The 22,142-nt window shown below is 42.1% G+C and overlaps 1 protein-coding gene across 1 annotated transcript in view; it reads left to right on the top strand.

Annotated features, from left to right (window-relative positions):
• Window positions 1–266: 266 nt before the first annotated feature.
• The window catches only part of LOC143933385 (cell adhesion molecule CEACAM2-like), a gene marked incomplete at its 5' end in the record, with an annotated part of 37,936 nt that continues 16,060 nt past the window's right edge, over window positions 267–22,142 (top strand). The window contains 5 exons of the mRNA XM_077456252.1: window positions 267–567; window positions 5,899–6,153; window positions 8,835–8,983; window positions 9,652–9,757; window positions 11,337–11,475. Of these exons, the coding sequence (XP_077312378.1) occupies window positions 267–567; window positions 5,899–6,153; window positions 8,835–8,983; window positions 9,652–9,757; window positions 11,337–11,475 (950 nt within the window). The remainder of the gene's footprint in view (window positions 568–5,898; window positions 6,154–8,834; window positions 8,984–9,651; window positions 9,758–11,336; window positions 11,476–22,142) is intronic.

Consider the following 22,142-nt stretch of genomic DNA (forward strand, 5'->3'; position numbering starts at 1 on the left):
TGGCTCTCTACTCAGAGCGGAGGGGGGAGAATTGAGCGATCAGCTGTGTTTGATCGCTGAGTTCTCACCACAGAGATGGCAGGGAACAGATGCAGCATTGGATCGATGCTGCATCCACCTAGGTGAGCATAATTGTTAGTTTTTTTACAATCCTGAGCTTCTCTTTTAAACATGCGATCACTGATCTTCTTATCTATCACTTTCTCTTGCAGTTCTCCTCGGTGTCTTGGTGGATGTATCCAGTGGAATGACGAGTATTCAGCTGATCCCTCAGTATCCGGTCATCGGGGGATCTGTCACTGGGGAGTGTTACTGGGAATACTAGGGGCATTAATTATTTTGTTTGGCATAAAGGACCAATCACGTTCGTAAATTATACAATCCTTTCATATATCTCTGATGATAAGTCCCCAGTTAAACCTGGATATCTGTTCCATAGTAGGGTGACACCTTTCTCCAATGGATCACTACAGATCTCCAACCTAAACATATCTGATGAGGGACATTACATAGTGAGGATACAAGCAGAACATGTAAGCGATACATCTGTCTACTTAAAAATCTTTGGTGAGTAACTCATCAGACAATTGTCAGACTGATTTACCTGAAATGTGCTTGTATTTTTTTAATTGTTTCTGGGGGTGGGTGGGTGGTAAGAGGGGTCGTGAAGGAGCTATAGCAGACATTGAGTTTGGTATACTTAAAGCGGTTCTTCACCCTAAAGGGGAAGTTCCGCTAGTATTATCCCTCCCCCCCTCCGGTGCCACAATCGGCACCTTTCGGGGGGGAGGGGGGTGCAGTTACCTGGATAATCCAGGTAACTGCACCCACTTCCGGCCAGACCGCCGCATGGCTCCGCCCACCGCCGCATGGCTCTGCCCCCCCCCCCCCCGTTGTGTTCTGGGAAACACACAGTTCCCAGAGACACAGCGGGGAACCAGCGCAGCGCGACTCGCGCATGCGCAGTAGGGAACCGGGCAGTGAAGCCCTCTTGCTTCACTTCCCGATTCCCTGACAGAGGATGGCGGCGGTGGCTGCAGCGAGACGAGCGATCGCTCGTCATCTGCCGCCGACATCGCTGGAACCTGGGACAGGTAAGTGTGATATTATTAAAAGTCAGCAGCTGCAATATTAGTAGCTGCTGGCTTTTAATATTTTTTTTTTTTTTGTGCAGCTCCTCTTTAAGGATATGGGGCTGCCACTCCATATGGAGAATATTAAAAATAATGAAAAAAAAATAAAAAACACCAATCGGCCATAACCTTATGACCACCCACCATAAGCCATCGAGGCATGGACTCCACTAGACCGTTGAAGGTATGCTGAGGTATATGACACCAAGCCTTTAGTACCAGATCCTTTAAGTCTTATAAGTCTTAAAGTGAGTCTCCATGGATCAGAATTGTTTTTCCAACACATCCCACAGATGTTCGATTGGATTGAAATCTAGAGAATTTGGAGTCTAAGTCAACACCTTGAACTCTTTCTTGTGTTTCTCAAAACATTCTTGAATTCATCAGACCAGGATATTGCCATTGCTTCTATGGTCCAATTCCGATGCTCACATGTCCATTGTAGTTGCTTTTGGCTTTGAACACGGGTCAGCATGGCTGCCCTGACCAGTCTGTAGATATGTAGAAAATTTAGAAATTACTGCACTGATCCCAAGTGCATATGTGAAAGAAAAAACAAAAAAAAGAAGCTACATAAAAATGTGACCAACACAAATAGACATAAATAGAGAAAATGCAGCGCTAAAACACTATATAATAGTAATAGTAATATAATAGTGCCAATGCTAATAAAATATAAACAGCTCCAAAAGTCCATCTATAATGAAATGTGGACAAACAATGTGCAAAATAATGTTCTAACAATGGCAATATATGGCAAAAAGTATGGCATCAAACACCAGAAGATGGCACTTCTCAGATGGATGAACAGAAAGACTCTATCCTTTTCAGTAAACCCATCATCAATCATCTATTGCACAAAGGAAATGTGAATGCTCTTACCAGAACAGATGGACTCTAATGTCAGGGACACAGAGTCTAGCGGGCAATGTGTCACAAATGACGGGTGCTCATGGTGGTCCCGGTTCCCGAATTAGGGTCCAAGGAGAAAGTGCAAAACCTCCAGGGTGGCCTCAAAAGGTATCCGTCACAACTAGGACTCGATGGTAAGTTCTAGGATGAACACCACACACATTCACATCCGGATAATATGTGGAAAAAAGATAAAGGGCTTCCACATGGTATATATCAAAATGGGGATTTATTTCTAAAAAACGATATTAGGTGATCACTCGTAAATGAATAAAAACAAGGCAATGGGAAAAGAGAATGAACACCAATCCCTACGCTTTTCGACCAATCGGTCTTCTACAGGCCCCTGTATTTCTGGATTTCCATGTTGAAATAAACTGTGTTACATGTGTAAATGTGTTGCAGACAAAATTCTATCGGAAGTATTTCCACCTCAAATTCATCTTACTGACATGCACATGAATTTGTTGCAAGTTGCACCATATTTGTAGTTCTGCAAGCCAGAGTTTTAATGGGTATCATCCAAAAGTTAGTTTGTGATCTAGAACATAAGATGATGTACCACCATTCCCATATACAGTACATCTATGCAAAACCAAATACTAATACTCGTGGGACTTTACTAGTGGTACATCCAGGGGCGAACTGACAACTCATGGGGACCCCGGGCAATAGGAGATTATGGGGCCCCCGGGCAATCAGAGATTATGGGGCCACACAGTACACACAAACTTTCACACAGTATACAATCACACAGTATACACATACATGTACACACAGTATACACAGACATGTTTCTATTGGCTGAGAAGGTACTTGAGAGGTGGGGCAGCTATAATCTTGGGATTTTTAGACCAAAAGGATGTTGGTAAGGGACATTTCAGGGACAGATGTAAAAAAAAAACACAGATTTTTACATACTGTCCCTGGTTTTACTGAGGCTGGCAACCCTGAGATGGGGCCCCCTAGTGGCCCAGGGCCCTCGGGCAGTGCCCGAGTGGCCAAATGGTCAGTTCGCCTCTGGGTACATTATCATCCATACCACAGTTTCCATATAGTTAGAAAACAGTTTGCACTGTTTGCAATTTTGGTGGTATTTGGCCTGTGCAGCTTGTGCTTGTCAGCATTCCGCATGACAGTTGGGAGTTGGGGGAATGGGGACCCCATATAAGGGAGATGGCCGGGGTGGGACTGGAGGCAGGATGGGTTTAAGCACCCTAGGATGCATCTATAAGGTATTGTTCTCAGGATTTATTCATCCCCTTTTTCTATCACTGAGTGAGAATTGCCTGTAAATTTCAAAGAGGGCTATTGACTGGAAAATATTAGCTTAGTAATATTATATGCTCCCATGTCCTTTTGTACTTTTTAAATAATTTTTTACCATTACAGGGGGTGTATTTAATTATTATACCCAATGTTTTCTCTGTATATACAGTATAATGTTATAGACAATTTAATAAATACAATAAAATTTAAACTTTATACATTATAACTGAACCCTATTTTTTTTAAAAAGAAAGATCTATAACATTGTACACCCTGTAGGAAGAACGATTGTTGATGACTGATCTTCTGGCTTTTTTTCTCTTTTCCGTCCCTCTCCTGCTTTGGCATCCCTGTCTTCTTTCTACAACTCCCACCCAAGGCTTCTTTTGGTGTCCCCCTCATAGGGATTTGTTGTTTTAATTGAGGAGCACTACTCTTTGGGGGGTGTGTGCCTGGAGGACCCTTGGAGTGTTCGTGCTTCGGATTCAAGTCCATGTTTCCCCAAAACACACAGACTCTGGGGACTGGAGGAGCCATAAACATATTTGAGGTTTCTAGGCCCTAACCAGCAATGACTGCTTCAGACTGTGATAATTAGGTCAAGCGACCTCATGCAGAAGTTCTCCTGCTATTGTCTGGTTATTAACCACTTCAATACAGGGCACTTACAGTATACACCTTCCTGCCCAGACCAATTTTCAGCTTTCAGCGCTCTCACGTTTTGAATGACAATTGCAATTGTCATGCAACACTGTACCCAAACAAAATTAGTATTATTTTTTTCCTACAAATAGAGCTTATTTTTGGAGGTATTTGAGCACCAATGGGGGTTTTATTTTTTACATAGTTACATAGTTATATAGTAGGTGAGGTTGAAAAAAAGACCCAAGTTCATCAAGTCCAACCTATAATATTTTGTGCTACAAATAAAAAAAAGACTGAAAATGTAAAATATAAATGAAAAGTTTTTCTTTGTTTCTGTTACAAAACTTTGTAAATAAGTAAGTTTTCTCCTTCACTGATGGGCACTGGTGAGGCTGCACTGATGGGCACTGGTGATGAAGTGCTTATATGCAGCACTGATAGGTGGCACTGATAGGCCTCACTGATGGGCACTCATAGGTGGCACTTATGGGCACTCATAGCTGGCACTGCTAGGTGGCACTGGAGGGCACTTATAAATGGCACTGGTGGGCATGGATGGGCGGCACTGATAGGCATCACTGATCAGGAGGCACTGGCAGGCATCACTGATGACCACAGAGTGTCATAATTGGTGGGCTCTTTTGGGAATACCTGGTGGTCATGGGTGGGCATCCCTGGTGGTCATGGGTGGGCATCCCTGGTGGCCATGGGTGGGATACCTCGGGGGGGCTATATGATAATCAATCTCCCCCGTCAGGAAATCAGCCGATCGGCTCTCCTCTACGCCTGTCAGTGCAAGTAGAGGAAAAGCCAATACACTGTGATCAGCTGTGATTGGACACAGCTGATAATGTGGTAAAGAGCCTATGTCATAGGCTCTTTACCTCAATCAAAGATATGTGTGTCACACCACACCCCAGATCGCCACGCACAGTCGCGGTTTGTCCTGCTGAATATCATATGATGCCCGGTCAAGATAACAGAACCACTTTCTAGCTGTCATTTTGCTATATGGCGGGCGGGAGTGGTTAAGGTGTTATGTGTTTATTAAGTGTGTCTCTCTCATTGTGTGCCTCCTAGGTGTGAATTCCCATTGTTATATAAGTTAATTGTGTCACCTATTGTTTCTGTTTGTTGGATAATTTTGCTTACTCTTGGAGGATCCTACATGACGGGATTAGCCTTGTGTTAACTCTACTTGGTTATCTAACCATTATTGTGTGATGTTGTGGGTAATATTTTGGTTTTATTGTTCCTGTGTGACAGCGCCTAGAGGCGATTCAGTTCGCATTGTGCGCTATACAAGTATTTCATTCATTCATTCATTCATTCATGTGGTGACTGACCTACTTTTGAGGTGTATAAAAAAACCTGTATTTCTGTTCAATAAACAGTCATTCCTTGGGTTCTACCTAAACATTTTGTCTGTGTATGATGCTTGGGGTAAAAAGCCTGGTATTGGCTCTCGGTCTGCTAGAACGGTTTGGAGTGAAGAAGGCAATGTTTGGTGGAAACACCTAAACGGTATTGTATGAAAACTTTTGTATGGATGATGATGCACCTCTAGTAAAGTTCCAAGGGTATTAGTATTTGGTTTTCCATATTCTAATGGGAATCTTTTGTATGACATGCCTTATGAATTTCACAGATTGTGTTTGCGGCATTAAAGGGGGTGGGGGGGGGGGGAGCCAAGTTCTCAAAGATAAACCTTCTCCATAAGAATTACTTAGAGATGTTAATGGGCAGCAGACGGCTGAGCAAAATTTTAGGCAAAGGTTTGATATTTTTTCATGTCCTTTAATTCATATTATGCAAAGGACAGAGTATAATGATTTTGTTTTTAAATGTCAAAAATTGTGTTTGTGGGATCAATATTAGTGTAGTTTAACCAGAAAGACCGTCAGGTAGTCTAACTCTTCCCATTTTCCTCTCTTTACAGATATGGTTGGCAAACCTACAATCACAACCTCTACTTCACATCCCAAAGAAAATGATGCCGTCAACATCACCTGTACCTCTACTAATGCGGAGATGATAGCATGGAGCCGGGTCCCCTCTGGGGCTACTCTATCTCCAGATAACAGGACTGTCTGCTTCTCCATGATTAAACGTTCGGACTCAGGAGTTTATAGATGCCAGACGAATAACCCTGTCAGTAAGGCGAACAGTGATCCCATCACAATAACTGTTGGGTGTAAGTAGCAATGACATCTAGATTTTTTTGTATGTTAGCCATAAAACAGAGACTATACTGATTTTAATTTAGTTACCCTATGATTTATAGTGTAACAAAAAGGCCAAATTTTTTTTTTCTACATCCCAAATTTTGTAATTTTCTTTTACTTTCACTTTCAGTGATAATAGTAAACAGGACAGATAGAGAGTCTTAATCTAAAAGTTGAGAGATTTAGTCGATCTGAAAAGAAAGAGTATTCTCTTCAGATCATAGTGAAATTTAAATAACAAATTTACCGTATTTATCGGCCTATAACATGCACCCTTAAAATAGGAGCAAAATCGCATGTGTGTGTTATACGCCAATATAGGCTGTGGCCGAGCGTAGGAGCCTAGGAGCGAAGGAGGGGACGAGCGAAGGAGGGGACGAGAGCTGCCAAATTGGAGCCAGATCTCCTATGTACTTGGCTCGGCCTCACGCCCAATCCCGCCCCTTGGGCCGGATCCTATGATGGACATAACGCCGGTCCAATGCTGGGATGTCCATGCTAGGAGCTGTCCAGGGGGCGGGACTGAGCGTGACTGTGAGCCGAGCCGAGTACACAGGAAATAAGGCTCTATTTTGGCAGCGCTTGTCCCTTCCTTCCCCTCCATGGCAGCCTATATCAGCGTATAACACACACGCACGATTTTCCCCTATTTTAACCACTTACCTACTGGGCACCTTAACCCCCCTCCTGCCCAGACCAATTTTCAGCTTTCGGCGCTCTCACACTTTGAATGACAATTACTCAGTCATGCAACACTGTACCCAAATTACATTTTTTGAGCTTTTTTTCCCCCACAAATAGAGCTTTCTTTTGGTGGTATTTGATCACCTCTGGGGTTTTTTATTTTTTTGCGCTATAAATGAAAAAAGACCAAAAATTTTGAAAAAAAACGCATTTTCTTTGTTTCTGTGATAAAATTTTGCAAATTATTAATTTTTCTTCATAAATTTTAGCCACAATTTATACTGCTACATATCTTTGGTAAAAATTACCCAAATTAGTGGATATTATTTGCTTTTTATGAAAGTTAGAGAGTCTACAATATGTGGTGCAAATCGTACAAAATTGATCACATCTGATGTGCTGGTGGCCTATCTCATTTCTTGAGCCAGGAAAGTACAAATCCCCCCCAAATTACCCCTTTTTTGAAAGTAAACATTCCAAGGTATTCAGTAAGAGGCATGGTGAGGTTTTTGATGTTGTTATTTTTTCCCATAATTCTTTGCAAAATGAAGATTTTTTTTCCACAAAATTGTCATTGTAATAGGTTATTTCTCTCACACGGCACGTGTAAACCACAAATGACACCCCCAAAATACACTTTGCTATTCCTATACACACATGTGTGGGACTTTTCCACAGCCTAGCCACTTAGAGAGGACCAACATGCAGGGAGCACCATCACGTGTTCTAGGAGCAGGTTCTATCCCCACTATCCAAGTGGACATAGAGTTAGAATAAAAAAGAGCCGAGCGCAGCGAGGCCGAGCCCGAAGCGTGGCGAGCGAAGCTCGCCCGCGAGGGGCCCTCTAAAATTCACAACCCTATGTCCGCTTTGATGGTGGGGCTACCACCTCCACTCACGGCGCAGGCGCCGTTCAGCTTCGGAGATTTTCCGAAGCTTCGTCTGCTGTGGACACTATGTGATGCCCGGACTCTATACGCCAGAACACCGGCAATGAGAGATGATCTCATATGTTTACATACGAGATCATCTCTCATTGGACACGCTGATCGCACTGTAAACGGCCGCTGTGATTGCCCATTTACAGCCACAGCCAGCACAGAACTTCCCCGATGCGCGCTCGCTGGAGCGCACATTGCGGAATTAAACAGGAGGATGTCCAGGGACGCCCTCGCGGCAATTGACGTCCGTGATGTAGCCGTCTTTCAGCTATAGCGCTGGCACGAAGTTGTTAAGGGGGAAAAAGTGCATGTTATACACCAATAAATACGTTAACTTTGTTATTTAAATTTCACTATGATCTGAAGATAGATGATCTGGTATACGCTGTTTCTTCACATGCTTGTCTGAAGATGCCCCTGTGTGGGCAGACCATGGCATGCTATGATTTTTTAAACTTTAATAAAAAATATTGAAATAGAAAACAGGCACATCTAAGTATACAGGCATCTGGGGTAAAGCTGTCCACATAGACCGTACTCCGCACCACCGGCTCTCACCACTGTCAGTCTGAAATCTTGACCGGGAAGACTACCCTGTAGTAGAGCGATCTGAAAGGGAGGTTTGAAGAGCTTATCAAGTGCCCGTGGAAGGGATGACATTGATGGCGGTGCAAGGGACAGTCTATGTGGACAGTTTTACCCCGGATGTCTGTATACTTAGATATGTCTGTTTTAATCATCAACCATGTGAGTTGCTAAATGTTGTACCTTCATTAAATGTAACCATAGAGGCGCCTGTCTTCTCTTTTATACCCAGTTGTGACATGACGCTACTTGTATATCAAGACATCGCTTGTATAAACAAGTCAGAATTTATTTAAAAATTTTGCTTATCTTGCAAAACGCTCTCAAACCAAGTTACTCTCAAACCAAGGTTTTACTCTATATCTTTGTATTATTTTGTCAATTATTTTTATTTTTTTCCCTTCAGCCCTTTTATTCTAACAAGCATTTTGTTATTGCAGATGGCCCAGAAAACATCAAAGTAAACACCCAACGGTCACCATCAAATTCTTTCATTTTATTAGAATGTTCTGCTGATTCTGTCCCACCAGCCACTTATCAATGGAGACTAAACGGGATAGATATAAATGTCCAGCAGAATTCCTTCCAGGTAAATCTAAGCAAGACCAAGGAAGAGGGTCTGATGACAGATGGCACTTATACGTGGCACCGATGACAGATGGCACTTATACGTGGCACTGGGGACAGATGGCACTGACAGGTGGCACTGGGGACAGGTGGCACTGGGGACAAATGGCACTGACAGGTGGCACTGGGGAGAGATGGCACAGACAACAGGTGGCACTGGGGACAGATGGCACTGACAGGTGGCACTGGGAACAGGTGGCAGTGGGGACAGATGGCAGTGGGGACAGATTGCACTGCCATGTACTGTGGCATTTTATTTTCCTTTTTTTTTTACTTACGGCTGCAGCCGCTCGTCTCTCCCTCCTCACACGCTGTCTCTGTGTGAGGAGGGAGAGCTGGCGATGAGAGATGATCTCATATGTTTACATATGAGATCATCTCTCATTGGACACGCTGTGATTGGCCATTTACAGCCATCTGTGACTGGCTGTGTCCAAGGGACACAGCCAGCACAGAACTTCCCCGATGCACGCTCGCGGGATCACACATTGGGGAAGTAAACAGGAGGATGTCCAGGGACGCCCTCCTGGCAATTGGCGTCCGTCTTTCAGCTATAGTGCGGGCGCGAAGTGGTTAAGGGGGGAAAAAGTGCTTGTTAAATGATAAATACGTTAATTTTATTTTTTCCAGGTAAATCTAAGCAAGACCAAGGAAGAGAGGACTTACACATGTGTGGCCAATAACTCAGTGACGCGGCTTACTGCCATGGATTCCATATATGTGAATGTAACTATCGGTAAGTTTAAGAACATCCTAGGGCTTGTTCATACTTGACCACATTTCTAATGCTTAACAAACGCTCCTATAGTGTCAGTATGGGCGTTAGACTCGTGTTAATGAGCTTCAGTATAGGCGTTAGACTGGCTTTTATACAAGTGTTAAAGACAAGTTACAAATACTCCCCAAATGCCCTATGCGTTTGATGAGCGTTATGGCGCGTTAAAACCGTTCCACACATGCCTATTCCATAACCGGAAATAAACTAATCTTAACGCACTAATTTTGGAAAAAGTCGCCCTTTGTGGATTATGCGGTTAGGAGTAAGAATTAAGGGATAGATCTATCTCTTACTTCTCACTCCTACCCGCATAATCCCCAAAGGGCATCTTTTTCCAAAATTGTTGTATTATTGGATGTGGTAGGAGTTTCTTGGGAAACAATTCTTAGGTGATTTCTCCTCAACTATTTATCAATCTTAACGGCCTAAAACCTCACCACAACTGCTTTCCAGAGCATTTTCAAAGCATTACCGTAGACTTGAATAGGAGGCGTTGAAAGGCTTCAAACGCCTCCTGACTCAACATGAAGCTGTAATTTTGAAGCAACGTGACACTAATGCTTCATCTTTTGATAGTGTGAACAGCACTGTGTGCTGTCCATTGCATCATTTGCATAGGCGTTTGAGGGGTGTTTTTATGCCTCTCAAATGCCTGCTTTTAATACCAGTGTGAACTTAAACAGGTTGTAAATGTAAATGTTTTTTCACCTTAATGCATTCTATGCATTAAGGTGAAAAAACTTCTGACAGTGCCGGTGCCCCCAGCCCCCCCTGTTTTACTTACCTGACCCCTCGAAAGTCCCGCGCTTATCCCCGACATCCTCTTCGCCAATCAGCCTAGCCGTTGATTGACTGGAGTGGATGGATTGAAAGCAGAGCAGCCATTGGCTCGTGCTGCTGTCAATCACATCCAATGATGCAGCACGCCGGGGGGCGGGGCCGAGTTATATAGTCAGCGGCTATAGCCACCGGCTGTATCACGGGAGCCGCCGAGGGACCCCAGTTAATTGGCTTCTGTCCAAAAAAATTGGCCCTAGTATATGAATGGGGACCTTGAATTTGGATAGAGTAGGTGATGAATAGGACCACTGCCAAGTTTCTGTTTCAAGTTTTTTCTGTATGTGGTCCATCAGCTACATTTAGATTTTTAGATTCCTTTATTTCTTGTCCTAGAGACACAGGAGGATGTAATATTAGATTTCTCCAAAAAGGAGAATACCTCCTTGACAGATGTCATCAGAATAGTTTTACCCATTAGAAGATGTTACCACTAATCATGTTCCTATGACAGCAATTTTTTGGCTTTTTCATCACTTTCTGTGACCAAGGCAAGATCGAGGAGGAATCTCCCCATTTGGGACAACAGTAAAAACCTGATAGAGGTTCTAACCTTCCACATTCTAAAATCTAAAATAAAAAAAGGTTTTGGATTTACATACATTTGACATACATACTTTGACTTTTGTCTTTTTTAACTAACAAAAATAAATGTATATTGTGTCACTGACTTACAAAATGTGTTCTTTCTTTCCTTCAGAGTCAACAGACGATGACGACTACAATGACTACAATTACATTTATGGTCAGGCATCTGGAATTGGGATTGGCGCTGTGTTATCGCTGGTTCTAGTCATTGTGTTAGCTTACTTTTTTTCAAGAAACAGACGACACAAAAAGTAAGTGTGGTACACAGGATAAAATCACCGTGCAAATAAGATTATCCTACAATTTCCCAGTTCTAGCTAAATTAAGTCTTCAAAGTGTATGGAGTTGCACCTTGTACCAAAACAATGTGTTTAGCCAGCGCCGTTACCCAAAGATTGTTTGTTCCACATCCGATATTGAGAAGAGAAACACAAAAGGTCCCCTATTCGGTGGACTTTTAAGGCACAACATTTTTTTACAAAAGAATTTTAAATAATGTAGATTAACAATTATAAATTATTTATTTCGAAAAAAAAGGACAAATAAGAATGTATGCATTAAAAACAAAGTACATGAAGGGCTTGACCATCACTCAAAATGAGTACAATATGTAAATAATAGACATAATTATATGGTTTCTCACATCCGACGCGTTTCAGAGACTGTGGCTCCCTCCTTCTTCAGGAGTGAGAATATGAGAAACATTCAAATATTTCAAGAAATAATGGGACATCATATCAAGATACAGATCATAGTATACAGTGGGGCTGATTTACTAAAATGAAAGCGCTGTGCCGGTTCATACCTTATTTTGTGCGGCAGATAAATTATTAAGTGAGCGTATGAGTATAAGCGCAACAGATGATACTATGCCAGCGCACGCGATAATAATATGCCATTGATAATAGCGCACGCCGTATCATTAACAGTCCATTCACACAGGGGCAACACGACTTCCAGCGCGACTTTGGGAGGCAACTTGGAGACTACTTGAGTGTGAATCACAGCGCGACTTGGGGCAACTTCAACACGACTTGGGGCGACTTATAACACAACTTTAAGTCGCCCCCAGGCCAGGTGACTTTAATTTTTTTTAAAACGGCATGGGTTCCCCTCCAAGAGCATACCAGGCCCTTCAGGTCTGGTATGGATATTAAGGGGAACCCTGCGCCAAAAAAAAATGGCGTGGGGGTCCCCCTCAAAATTCATACCAGACCCTTCAGGTCTTTCATGGATTTTAAGGGGAACGCCGCGCTAAAAAAAAAAGAAATAATGGCGTAGGGGTCCCCCCTCCAAATCTATACCAGACCCTTATTGAAGAATGCGTGCACCAGGTCTATAGGGGTGCACAGATTGCGGTCGCCCATGCGGCGACATGCTAATAGTAAATGGGGAATTGTGCTGTGTTACAGGCGCAAATGCTTTGTGAATACGAAAACGGTCATTGCGCCGCAACTCATGGCGCAAACCCTTTGTAAATCAGCCCCAATGTATAGTGACAGTAACATCGAATATGAATATAACTTACAGATATTCAAGCAATGTGTGCAGAGACAAGACACTTCAGTGGCTTGAAATATTAAAACCATGTGTACCAAAGTTCATCTCACTTAAATGAATTCTTGAAACGCTTAAAGTGATTGTATGGGCTCATTATTTTTTCCTATGTTGCTCTTCCTCCCGCAAGGGCCGCTGTAATATACAGGTCTTCTGTCCCACACCAGTGATGACTCGCCCTCCCCTGGATCCAAGTAACGCCAATACACTGTTTAAACATTTAGCTGGGCTTTATTAGAACTAGCAATATGCCCTGAAAAGAGATAAACTGATTAACAGAATACCAATATTAAATGCAATGATATAGTACAATCGCTCAGCAAATTAAAACAGGATTAGTGTTCATTCACTTTAAGGCCCCTTTCACACCGAGGCGGTTTTCAGGCGCTACAGCGCAAAAAATAGCGCCTGTGTAGCACCTGAAAAAACCGGCCCCTTTCACTCCAGTGTGAAAGCCGGAAGGGCTTTCACACTGGAGCGGTGCGCTGGCAGGACAGTGAAAAAAGTCCTGCTAGCCGCATCTTTGGAGTGGTGAAGGAGCGGTGTATTCACCGCTGCTAAACCGCTCCTACCCATTGAAATCAATGGGACAGCGCGGCTATACCGCCGGCAAAACGCCGCTGCTGCGGCGCTTTGCGGGTGGTTTTAACCCTTTTTTGGCCGCCGACGCCCGCACCACCCCAGTGTGAAAGGGGCCTAATCGCAAGTGGGAGGCCTTGCCTGAAATATAGTGAACGAAACTGCCAGTTGCACAATACAAAAATAATTTTCAACAATTACCCAAAAGTGATACTACTGACTATAAAAGCCTATCTAGGTCTTGTAGGTTCTAGCTAAACCACTGGCCAGTGGGAAGTCTATACACACACACACACACACACACACACAGAGTCTGCCAGTGTTGGGCCCCTTTAAATCCTGTGTTTGAGTGCTAATTTGTGAAGTAATATTTGTAATCCACAGAATGGAAAGGGGTATCTACGCAAAGTGTCACAAAGATTAACAGATGTGGTGATCCACCTTCAGATAGAGCTGCATTAGCGGTAAATAGGACTTAGCAGGATTAGGCAAGATCCACTAACACAAGGATGGCAGAAGATCTCTCCTTTAGGAGAGTCATGGACAACATCACAGGCTCTGGAAGTGCTCAGGAGACGGGCACATGGGACACTTTTTTCTGTCTGGCTGCCACAATGCCAGTCTGTCTCTCCTCTTGTGTCCTCCTCTCTCTTCCCCAATCACAGCTCTATGCAATCCTGTCCTTCCTTGTTTTTGTTGTTAGGGGTGGGCTTCCTTCTTAGCTACAGCAGTAACCAATCTGCCTTCAATCCTGCAGCTGTACCCAATACAGTCTCTCCTGCTATCAGTTTAGCCAGAAAATGCAATGCAATGTTTCAAAGAGCCATAATCTGCATATATTACAGAGGCAATACTAAGCCGGTGTTACACCTATAAGCCTGTATTTTTCCAAGCCTTCCTTTTCTCAGGCTCTTCTGTGCTCCTGGCCCCTCCCTCCTGTTCAGTGCCCCCCACGGCAAGCAGCTTGCTATGGGGGCACCTGAGCCGAGTCACAGCTCCCTGTGTGCATTCAGATACGGAGCACGCCCCCTCTGTTCCCTGATTTTGATTGTCAGCAGCAGGAGCTGATTGGTTGCTACAGGTTACAGCTCATCATCTTCTCATTGCAGGGAAGCATGATATACATATGAATGCTGCCTTTATTTACAGATCAATGCCGCTATCCATATCTATTTGCTTAGTAATGACGTCTCTATTTACATATGAATGCTGATTATTTACATGTTAAAACAGGGTCTGCAGGTGAGTCATCTGTACACAACAGGGCAGAGCTGGGCAGAATTAGTACCAGCACTTCACATTGAGATATCAGGACACATCACAGGACTAAAACTTCAAGGGACAAGGGAATTTAAACTGAGATAGTTGGCAAGTATGAGGCAGCTGCTTTGGGCCCCACAACAATGACAGGGCCCTGGGCAGCTGCCCCTTTTGCCCTGCCTTAAAGACGGCCCTGGTCAACCTTCTGATGAATCTTATCCATACATTTCTTATTAGGCAATATTGTTATAAGTTTGTATTGTTTTGTTGAAAATAAGCCAGGTCCTAGAGCAAGAATTATATGTATGGTGGGCTTGTAGGCAGGTTCTGCAGTATTGTACTGCATGCAGTGTTGCATCAGCCTAAGATTAAGTCATTTCACGTTAGAGGAAGTTGTTCCATAGGGCCCTTTCTTTTCAAATGTTTTTATTGAGATTTTTAGCAGAGTTAGTTACAACAAGGGTTACAAAACAAAAAAAAAAAAATATATAGTAATGAAAGTAACATAACACAGTATAATGTAGTGACAGGGTTTTCTCAGCACAATATAGCATATAAACAAATAATCCACAATAAAGAATAAAGTAGTATTCCCAAGTATCTAATATTCATAGTCATAAAGGGACTCGAACAAGAGTAAGTCTCTTAGAATTTGTATAATAAAGTCCGTAATATAATTATTGTAAGATTTATAGATAGCGATATGAATAATGGCCACTTCTGGACCCCAAGACACCCCTCACAGGGATCTATCTGTGTCTTGGAGTACCTAGTCCAACATCCTAAAGGAAATTCAAACACAGTAGTTATCTTTTATGAAGGAAAATAAAGATCTATTCTTACTCCGCAGCTCAATTCAGATAAACAAACACGTGATATATTTGTCACTTTGTTATGAAATTATTTTTAAAGCCATCCAAAAAAAAATATTAAAACGCACAGGAGTTCTTTCTTCTATATGATTAAAGAATCAGCATTATCTAAATTGTGGAAGTATAATTTTTGTACCATGTACTCCAAGGTTCCCATAGTTGTTGTTCCTTAATATATAGGGATTTGTCATTAGGAAATAACAATTCGTAGGAGTGGTGGAGTTGGGTTAATTCTATAACTTCTGTCATAGTAGGAAGAGAGTCAGTTTTCCATTTTCTAGTTATGGATAGTCTCGCAGCTAAAAGTATATGTGTTACTACTTTACGATATTGTTTGGGAATCGTATGTAAATTCATATTCAGAATGGCTAGTTCTGGTGAAAGTTGAAGGACAATACCTGTTACGGAAGTGAGTAAATGGGAGATTGCCTGCCAGTAGTTATGTAAGCTTGGGCAGTCCCACATAATATGAAATAGGGTCCCCAATTGGGTACAATTTCTCCAGCAATTAGGTGACGAGTTCCCCTTGAATTTTGCTAGGATATGTGGAGTCAGGTATTGTCTTTGAACAATTTTTTGTGCCAGTTCCCATAGTGTAACACATGCAGTGGCCCTATATATGCTTCGTAGGGAAGCCATCCATTGTTTAATTGAAAAGTCTTGCCCCAAATCTTGTTCCCATTTAAGGAAGGAAGGTAGTTTGCTGGGTATGTTTTTTTCCCCTAGAATTGGGTATATTGTAGCTACTCCTTTCTGTGAGGTGGCATGGTTATTGAGGAAAGACCATATTTTAACCGGGATTGAAGCTCTGAGTTGTGGATTGTGTAGCAGACACTTTTCTATTTGAATATATGTAGATCGCTCAGAATTCGGTAGCTGTAATTCATTACTTAACTGAGAAAAAGACTTTAATGAGCCCTGTTGGAAGAAGGAACCAAGTTTGATATCCCGACCCAAATTACAGTCGTTTATTTGTACGCCAGGAATTAATGTTGGTATAATTGTTAGAGGAGGGTTTAACACCGTGATTGGAGTTTTATCCCATTTGTATGTGATGATTCTCTGCCAAGAGTGTAGCGTCGCTTTCACCGTTGGTGGGTATTGAGCTGTAATTGTGGACTTAATTTTCCTACTAAGTAACCAGAATTGCATATTAGGCTGTCGTGTGATGTCTTTCTCAATTTGTCCCCATAAAGTTTTAGGAGTAGGCAAGAACCATTCTTGCAATTGGGTCAAAAGAGTTGCGTCATAATAATCCTGTAGATCAGGTACGGTCGCACCACCTATATTTCTATGTTTAATTAGTATATGGTATGCGCAACGGGATTTTTTGCCATTCCATAGATATTTTCCCAAACGCTTTGTAAGGATTTAAAGTAGTATTTAGGGATACATATTGGAAGGGACCTGAGTTGATATAATAATTTTGGTAAGGTCATCATTTTGAAAGCTGCCAGGCGACCAGCCCATGTAAATTCGAATTTACTAAGTGTTGTCAGATCTGTTTCAAAATGTTTCTTAAATGGTAAAAAGTTTGTTTTAAATAACTGTTTTGTTTTGTTAGTGAGAGTCATTCCTAAGTAAGAAATCCCCTTGTCTTTCCAGTGGTAGGGGTATTTATTAGACAATAACTGCCTGGTTGTGTTATCTAATCCTAGGTCTAAAATATTGGACTTAGTTTCATTGATTTTATAATATGATGCTGCTCCAAATGTCGTTAGTATATTTTGGAGATTCGGGAGAGATGAAATAGGATCAGACACTATAAGCACTATGTCATCTGCGAACAGACTTATTTTATTATCTATTTGTCCAATTTTTATACCAGATAGTTTTGTGTCAGATCGTATACGTTCTGCTAGAGGATCGATGGCTAAATTAATTAAAGGAGATAAGGGGCAACCTTGTCGTGTTCCATTCGAGATGCCAAAGGGCCTAGACATCATATCATTTGTGTATACTCTCGCTGAGGGGCCCTTATACAGTGCAAAAATTGCCGATAAAATATTTCCATGAAAGCCGAATTTTAAAAGCACTGACTGTAAATAGCCCCAATGGACCCTATCAAACGCCTTCTCTGCATCCAAAGAAAGGAGCAGAGAAGGCGTTTGATGTCTCTCAGTGAAGTGTATAATATCAATCAGACGTCTTGTTGCATCTGAAGATTGTCGACCTTTAGTAAAGCCAGATTGATCTTTGTGAATGAGGTCTGGTATGTAGTTCATCAGTCGATTCGCTATTGCTTTGGCGTATATTTTGATGTCAATGTTCAATAATGAAATCGGTCTGAAATTTTGGGGAGCATTGGGATCTTTGCCTGGTTTAGGCAGTGTTATGATCAAGGCCTGAAGCATCTCAGCCGGAAATTCTGATTTGGATGCCGCTTCGTTAAAAAGTGAGCATAAGTGGGGAGCCAGTATATCTCGAAGTAATTTATAGTATTCTCCTATCATTCCATCTGGGCCCGGAGATTTATTGTTGGGCAGGGAGTCTATAGTTCTAGCAATTGCTTCCACTGAAAATGGGACGTTAAGATCAGAGATTTGATCAGTAGTTAATGATGGGAGACTAATAGTATCTAAGAAATCACTTATTATCTTTGGGGTAGGTGTGGGAGTTTGAGAATCATCTTTAAGATTGTAAAGGGAGCTATAATAACAGCTAAATGCATTCGCTATGTCTTGGGGGTCTTGCAATTTTTCTCTAGTAATAGGGTGGTATAGATATGGAATCTTTGATTTGGAATATCTGCCTTTGATCCGAAGTGCCATGTTTTTTCCTGCTTTGTTGCTAGTATGGTAATATTTAGCTTTAAGTTTTCTAGTATGTTTTTCAAATGTATCCAATAAAGTCGTTCTGAGTTCCTGACGTAATATTTGTAGTTTAGTTTTCAGTTGTTGTGATGGGTGAGATTGGTTTTGGGAATCTAATGTTTTAATGTCAGCAGTAAGTTTCTCAATGAGTTTCGTTTTATTTTTCCTTAATTGAGCATTCAGTTGCATTAGGATTCCGCTACTAAATGCTTTATGAGCACCCCATAGGGTGGCGGAGTCTGACACCGATCCCACATTATATTTAAAGAATTCAGTTATCTGGTTTTCTATAGCTGTAGCATAGGTAGGCATTTTGATAAGATATGCATTTGTTCTCCATAGAAAATGGGTCGTTTGAGAGTGTTTAGGTAGAATAGTCATACTAATTGGGGTATGATCAGTCCAAGTGATGGGTGCAATGTCAGACTCCCTCACCCGCTGCAATAACCACTTATCCGTAAAAATATAATCGATACGAGTATAGGTATTATGTACCAGGGAATGATATGTGTATTCACGATCTCCAGGATGATAGCATCTCCATACGTCATAGAGATCGCTTTTATTCAAAAAAAATTTAAGTGCACAGTTGGTTCTGGTTTTGGGATTAGAAGTGTCTAGTTCTTGTTCATGTATTGTGTTGAAGTCTCCACAAATTATTAAGGCACCTTTTCGGCATTTACCTATTTTTCTCATCAGGCCATAATGAAAATGGGATTGCCTTTTATTAGGCGCATACACATTTACCAATGAAGTAAGTGTATTATCAATGGTACATATTAATATGAGGTATCGTCCATTGGTATCTACAATAAATTCATGCAATTGAAAATTAACTGAATGATGTATGGCAATAAGTACTCCTCTTTTTTTCTGTTGGCCTGATGCTGTAAATATGTGAGGAAAGTTCTTATGGGTGCAAGTGGGAGTAGCGCCTGTTTTGAAATGGGTTTCTTGTATACACAATATTTGACATCGCTGGGTGTTAGCCATTTGCCACATCGACGCTCTTTTTGCTGGATGGTTAAGACCATTAGTATTTAAAGATATTAACTTTATACTCATAAAAGGATATTAATAAGATGGAAAAAGTAAGTACATACTAGCCTGATAATAGCTTTAAATTCTACTTCCATGTGAACAATCTGTAGTCTGAAATGACTATGAATGTCCAAAAATTTAGTGACTGAAAAGTTTTGATTCAAATTTTGTAGGTTCACAACATACCTGTCCCTTTGAATGCTATGAGTTGTGTATAGGATACTGTGAAGAAAAAAATAAAAGTAAAAGCACAAACAAAAATATAACCAAACATTAAACTTAACTTGCAGTGGTAAACATTTCAATGCATACTGCAACATTAGAATGGGGAATTAGTTCAAAGGTCAGCTGTTCCAAAGATTTAGTATCGCACGGCACGGCGGGCAAGCTGATAGATCGGTTTCCTATAGATAGGATTGTATTTTGACCGGATCTAGTCAATGAAAGCTAATGCCATTGTGGCGTAAGTTTCTCCGGATTCTTCTTAGCTCCGATAGGTGGAGTTGGTTCGGGGATAATACCCCATGCGTGAAGTAACTTAATGCCTTGTTCCACAGAAGTGATTGTATGGTAGGTGTCGTTCTTCTGTATCAGTAGTTTAGATGGTTGTTTCCAACGGTATTCAATTTTATGATTACGCAGAGCCTTTGTAATCGTGGAAAGTTGTCTTCTCATATCTAGAGTATGTTTAGACAAGTCAGGATAAATCTGGATTGTATTATATGGTTGTGGAAGTTGTCCTAGATGTCGCACTTTATATAGGATTTGTTCTTTAACATGGTAGAAGTGTACTCTAAGTAGTACATCACGTGGTATCTGTGGAGGGAGAAATGACGGTTTCGGAATCCGATGGATACGATTAATTGTGAGCTCTAAGGCTGGTATAGCTGACAGCAAGTTGGAGAATAAGTCAGTGGCATATTTTTTAAGATCAGACTGCTGTATATTTTCAGGGATACCCCTGATTTTGAGATTGTTCTTCCTTGAGCGGTCTTCTAAATCTGCGATTTTAAATTTAAGCCACTCTTTGGGTCCTTTCACATGGGGCGGATCAGTTCTGATCCGCCCCGTGGATATCCGTTTGCTCAGCGGGGATCACTCCGTCGATCCTCGCTGAGCAGGGAGATGACAGGTCCATCTCTGCACACTGCGCAGGGACAGACCTGTCACAGCGCCGCTCTCCCCTATGGGAGATCGGATGACGACGGACCGCAGTGCCCGTCGTCACCAGATCCGATCCGCAGACGGATGGAAAAATAGCTTTTTCCTCCGTTACACTTTTTCGGATCGGAGCAGGTCGGATGTCAGCGGACATGTCACCGCTGACATCCGACACTCCATAGAGCTCTATGGAGCACCCGTTCAGGTCCGCCTGAAAAACTGACAGGCGGGCCTGAACGGGACGTCAGTGTGAAAGGGGCCTTATTCAGCTTTATTTTCTTCATGAGCATCTATTAAATCATTAATAGTATTGGTCATGTCTCCCATAGAGTTCTCAATAGTGTGTACTCTTTCACCTAAGGAGTTCACTGCTTTGGAGAATTGATTTGTGAGTTGTAAAATATCCGTATGAAGCGAAGTATGTAAAGTTAATAGCATTTCTTTTAATTGGGTGTCCAGAATAGGCTGGTTATTAGTGGGGAATGCGGCTATAGGTGAAGCTATAGGAGTTATGACTGTGTTATCTTGACTAATATGAGGTATTTTATAGCTTACCTCCTGGCCTGTGAAATCCAGTTTGATACGAGTTTTAGCCAGGCTGCGACATGTAGGGCTGAGGTAATCTTCCTCATGAGGAGATTCCAGATGTGTTTTCTGAGGTGATTCTTCTAGAGCAGCATCAGGCCTGTCAGTTTAGTGCGCTCTCCCTGAGGAGGCTGTTGCTAGTACAGCAGCTGTGAGAGGATCTGTGCCATCTTTTTTTCTCCCTCCCGCTGACTGAGAGGAGAATGTCGTTAGTTTTTTCATTTTTCGTTCGTCTTTCCGCTTTTTTGACATCACCTTCGGATTCAGCAACTCTTCCATCATCTGTTCGTATCTTTTTTACCGATATTCGCTGTGAATTGTCGCTAATATGCCCGTTCGTGTCACGGAGATCTCTCACAGAGCTTCCATTCAGCTCATGCGCTGGCCACGCCCCCTCCCATAGGGCCCTTTCAATGGGAAGCTGGAGGAAGGCCACACATGCAACAATGTAGTCTCCACTAAGCAGAGCGTGTCCACCTAGTACCACCAGGTACCACCAAGTATACAACTATGGCGGTAATGAAGTAAATTTAAGAGAGAGTAATATCTGTATAAATAGGAGAAGGAGCCAGTTCAGGAGTGAGAGCAGTGGTGGCTGGTGACAAAGGCCTTGTCGGAGGGGTGGGTTGATGACCATTTGATCCACTCTTCCCACAATTAGGTCCCTATCTTAAGGCTGCTGTGGAACAGAGCTTCCCAGAGATTGGGCCTGGGCCATGAATATACAAGGCCTTGTGAAATGTTCAGTGGCTCCCCTCTATGTCTTCAGAGTGAGGTCAGTAACATGTATTGTGTATAAGTTTCACTCAAAATCACTCTGTCCTCCAGACTGGGACCGGTGTCTATGGTGGGAGTGAAGAAATGTTCCTTCTAGTATGAGATCTATCAGATGGTCTGTCCAGTGATCACGAGGGTGTGTTAACTCACATATTATTTAAGCAAACATAAAACTTTGTTGAACGACATGCAGTTTCCTTGCTCTGCCATCATGCAGTTTCCTTGTGCTATCGTCATGCAGTTACCTTGTGTGGCCAACACTGGTACGCCTGA

This window comes from Lithobates pipiens, unplaced genomic scaffold (genome assembly GCF_037356315.1).
Source record: "Lithobates pipiens isolate NorthernLeopardFrog02 unplaced genomic scaffold, aLitPip1_a1.2 Scaffold_27, whole genome shotgun sequence".
Lineage (NCBI taxonomy): Eukaryota > Metazoa > Chordata > Amphibia > Anura > Ranidae > Lithobates > Lithobates pipiens.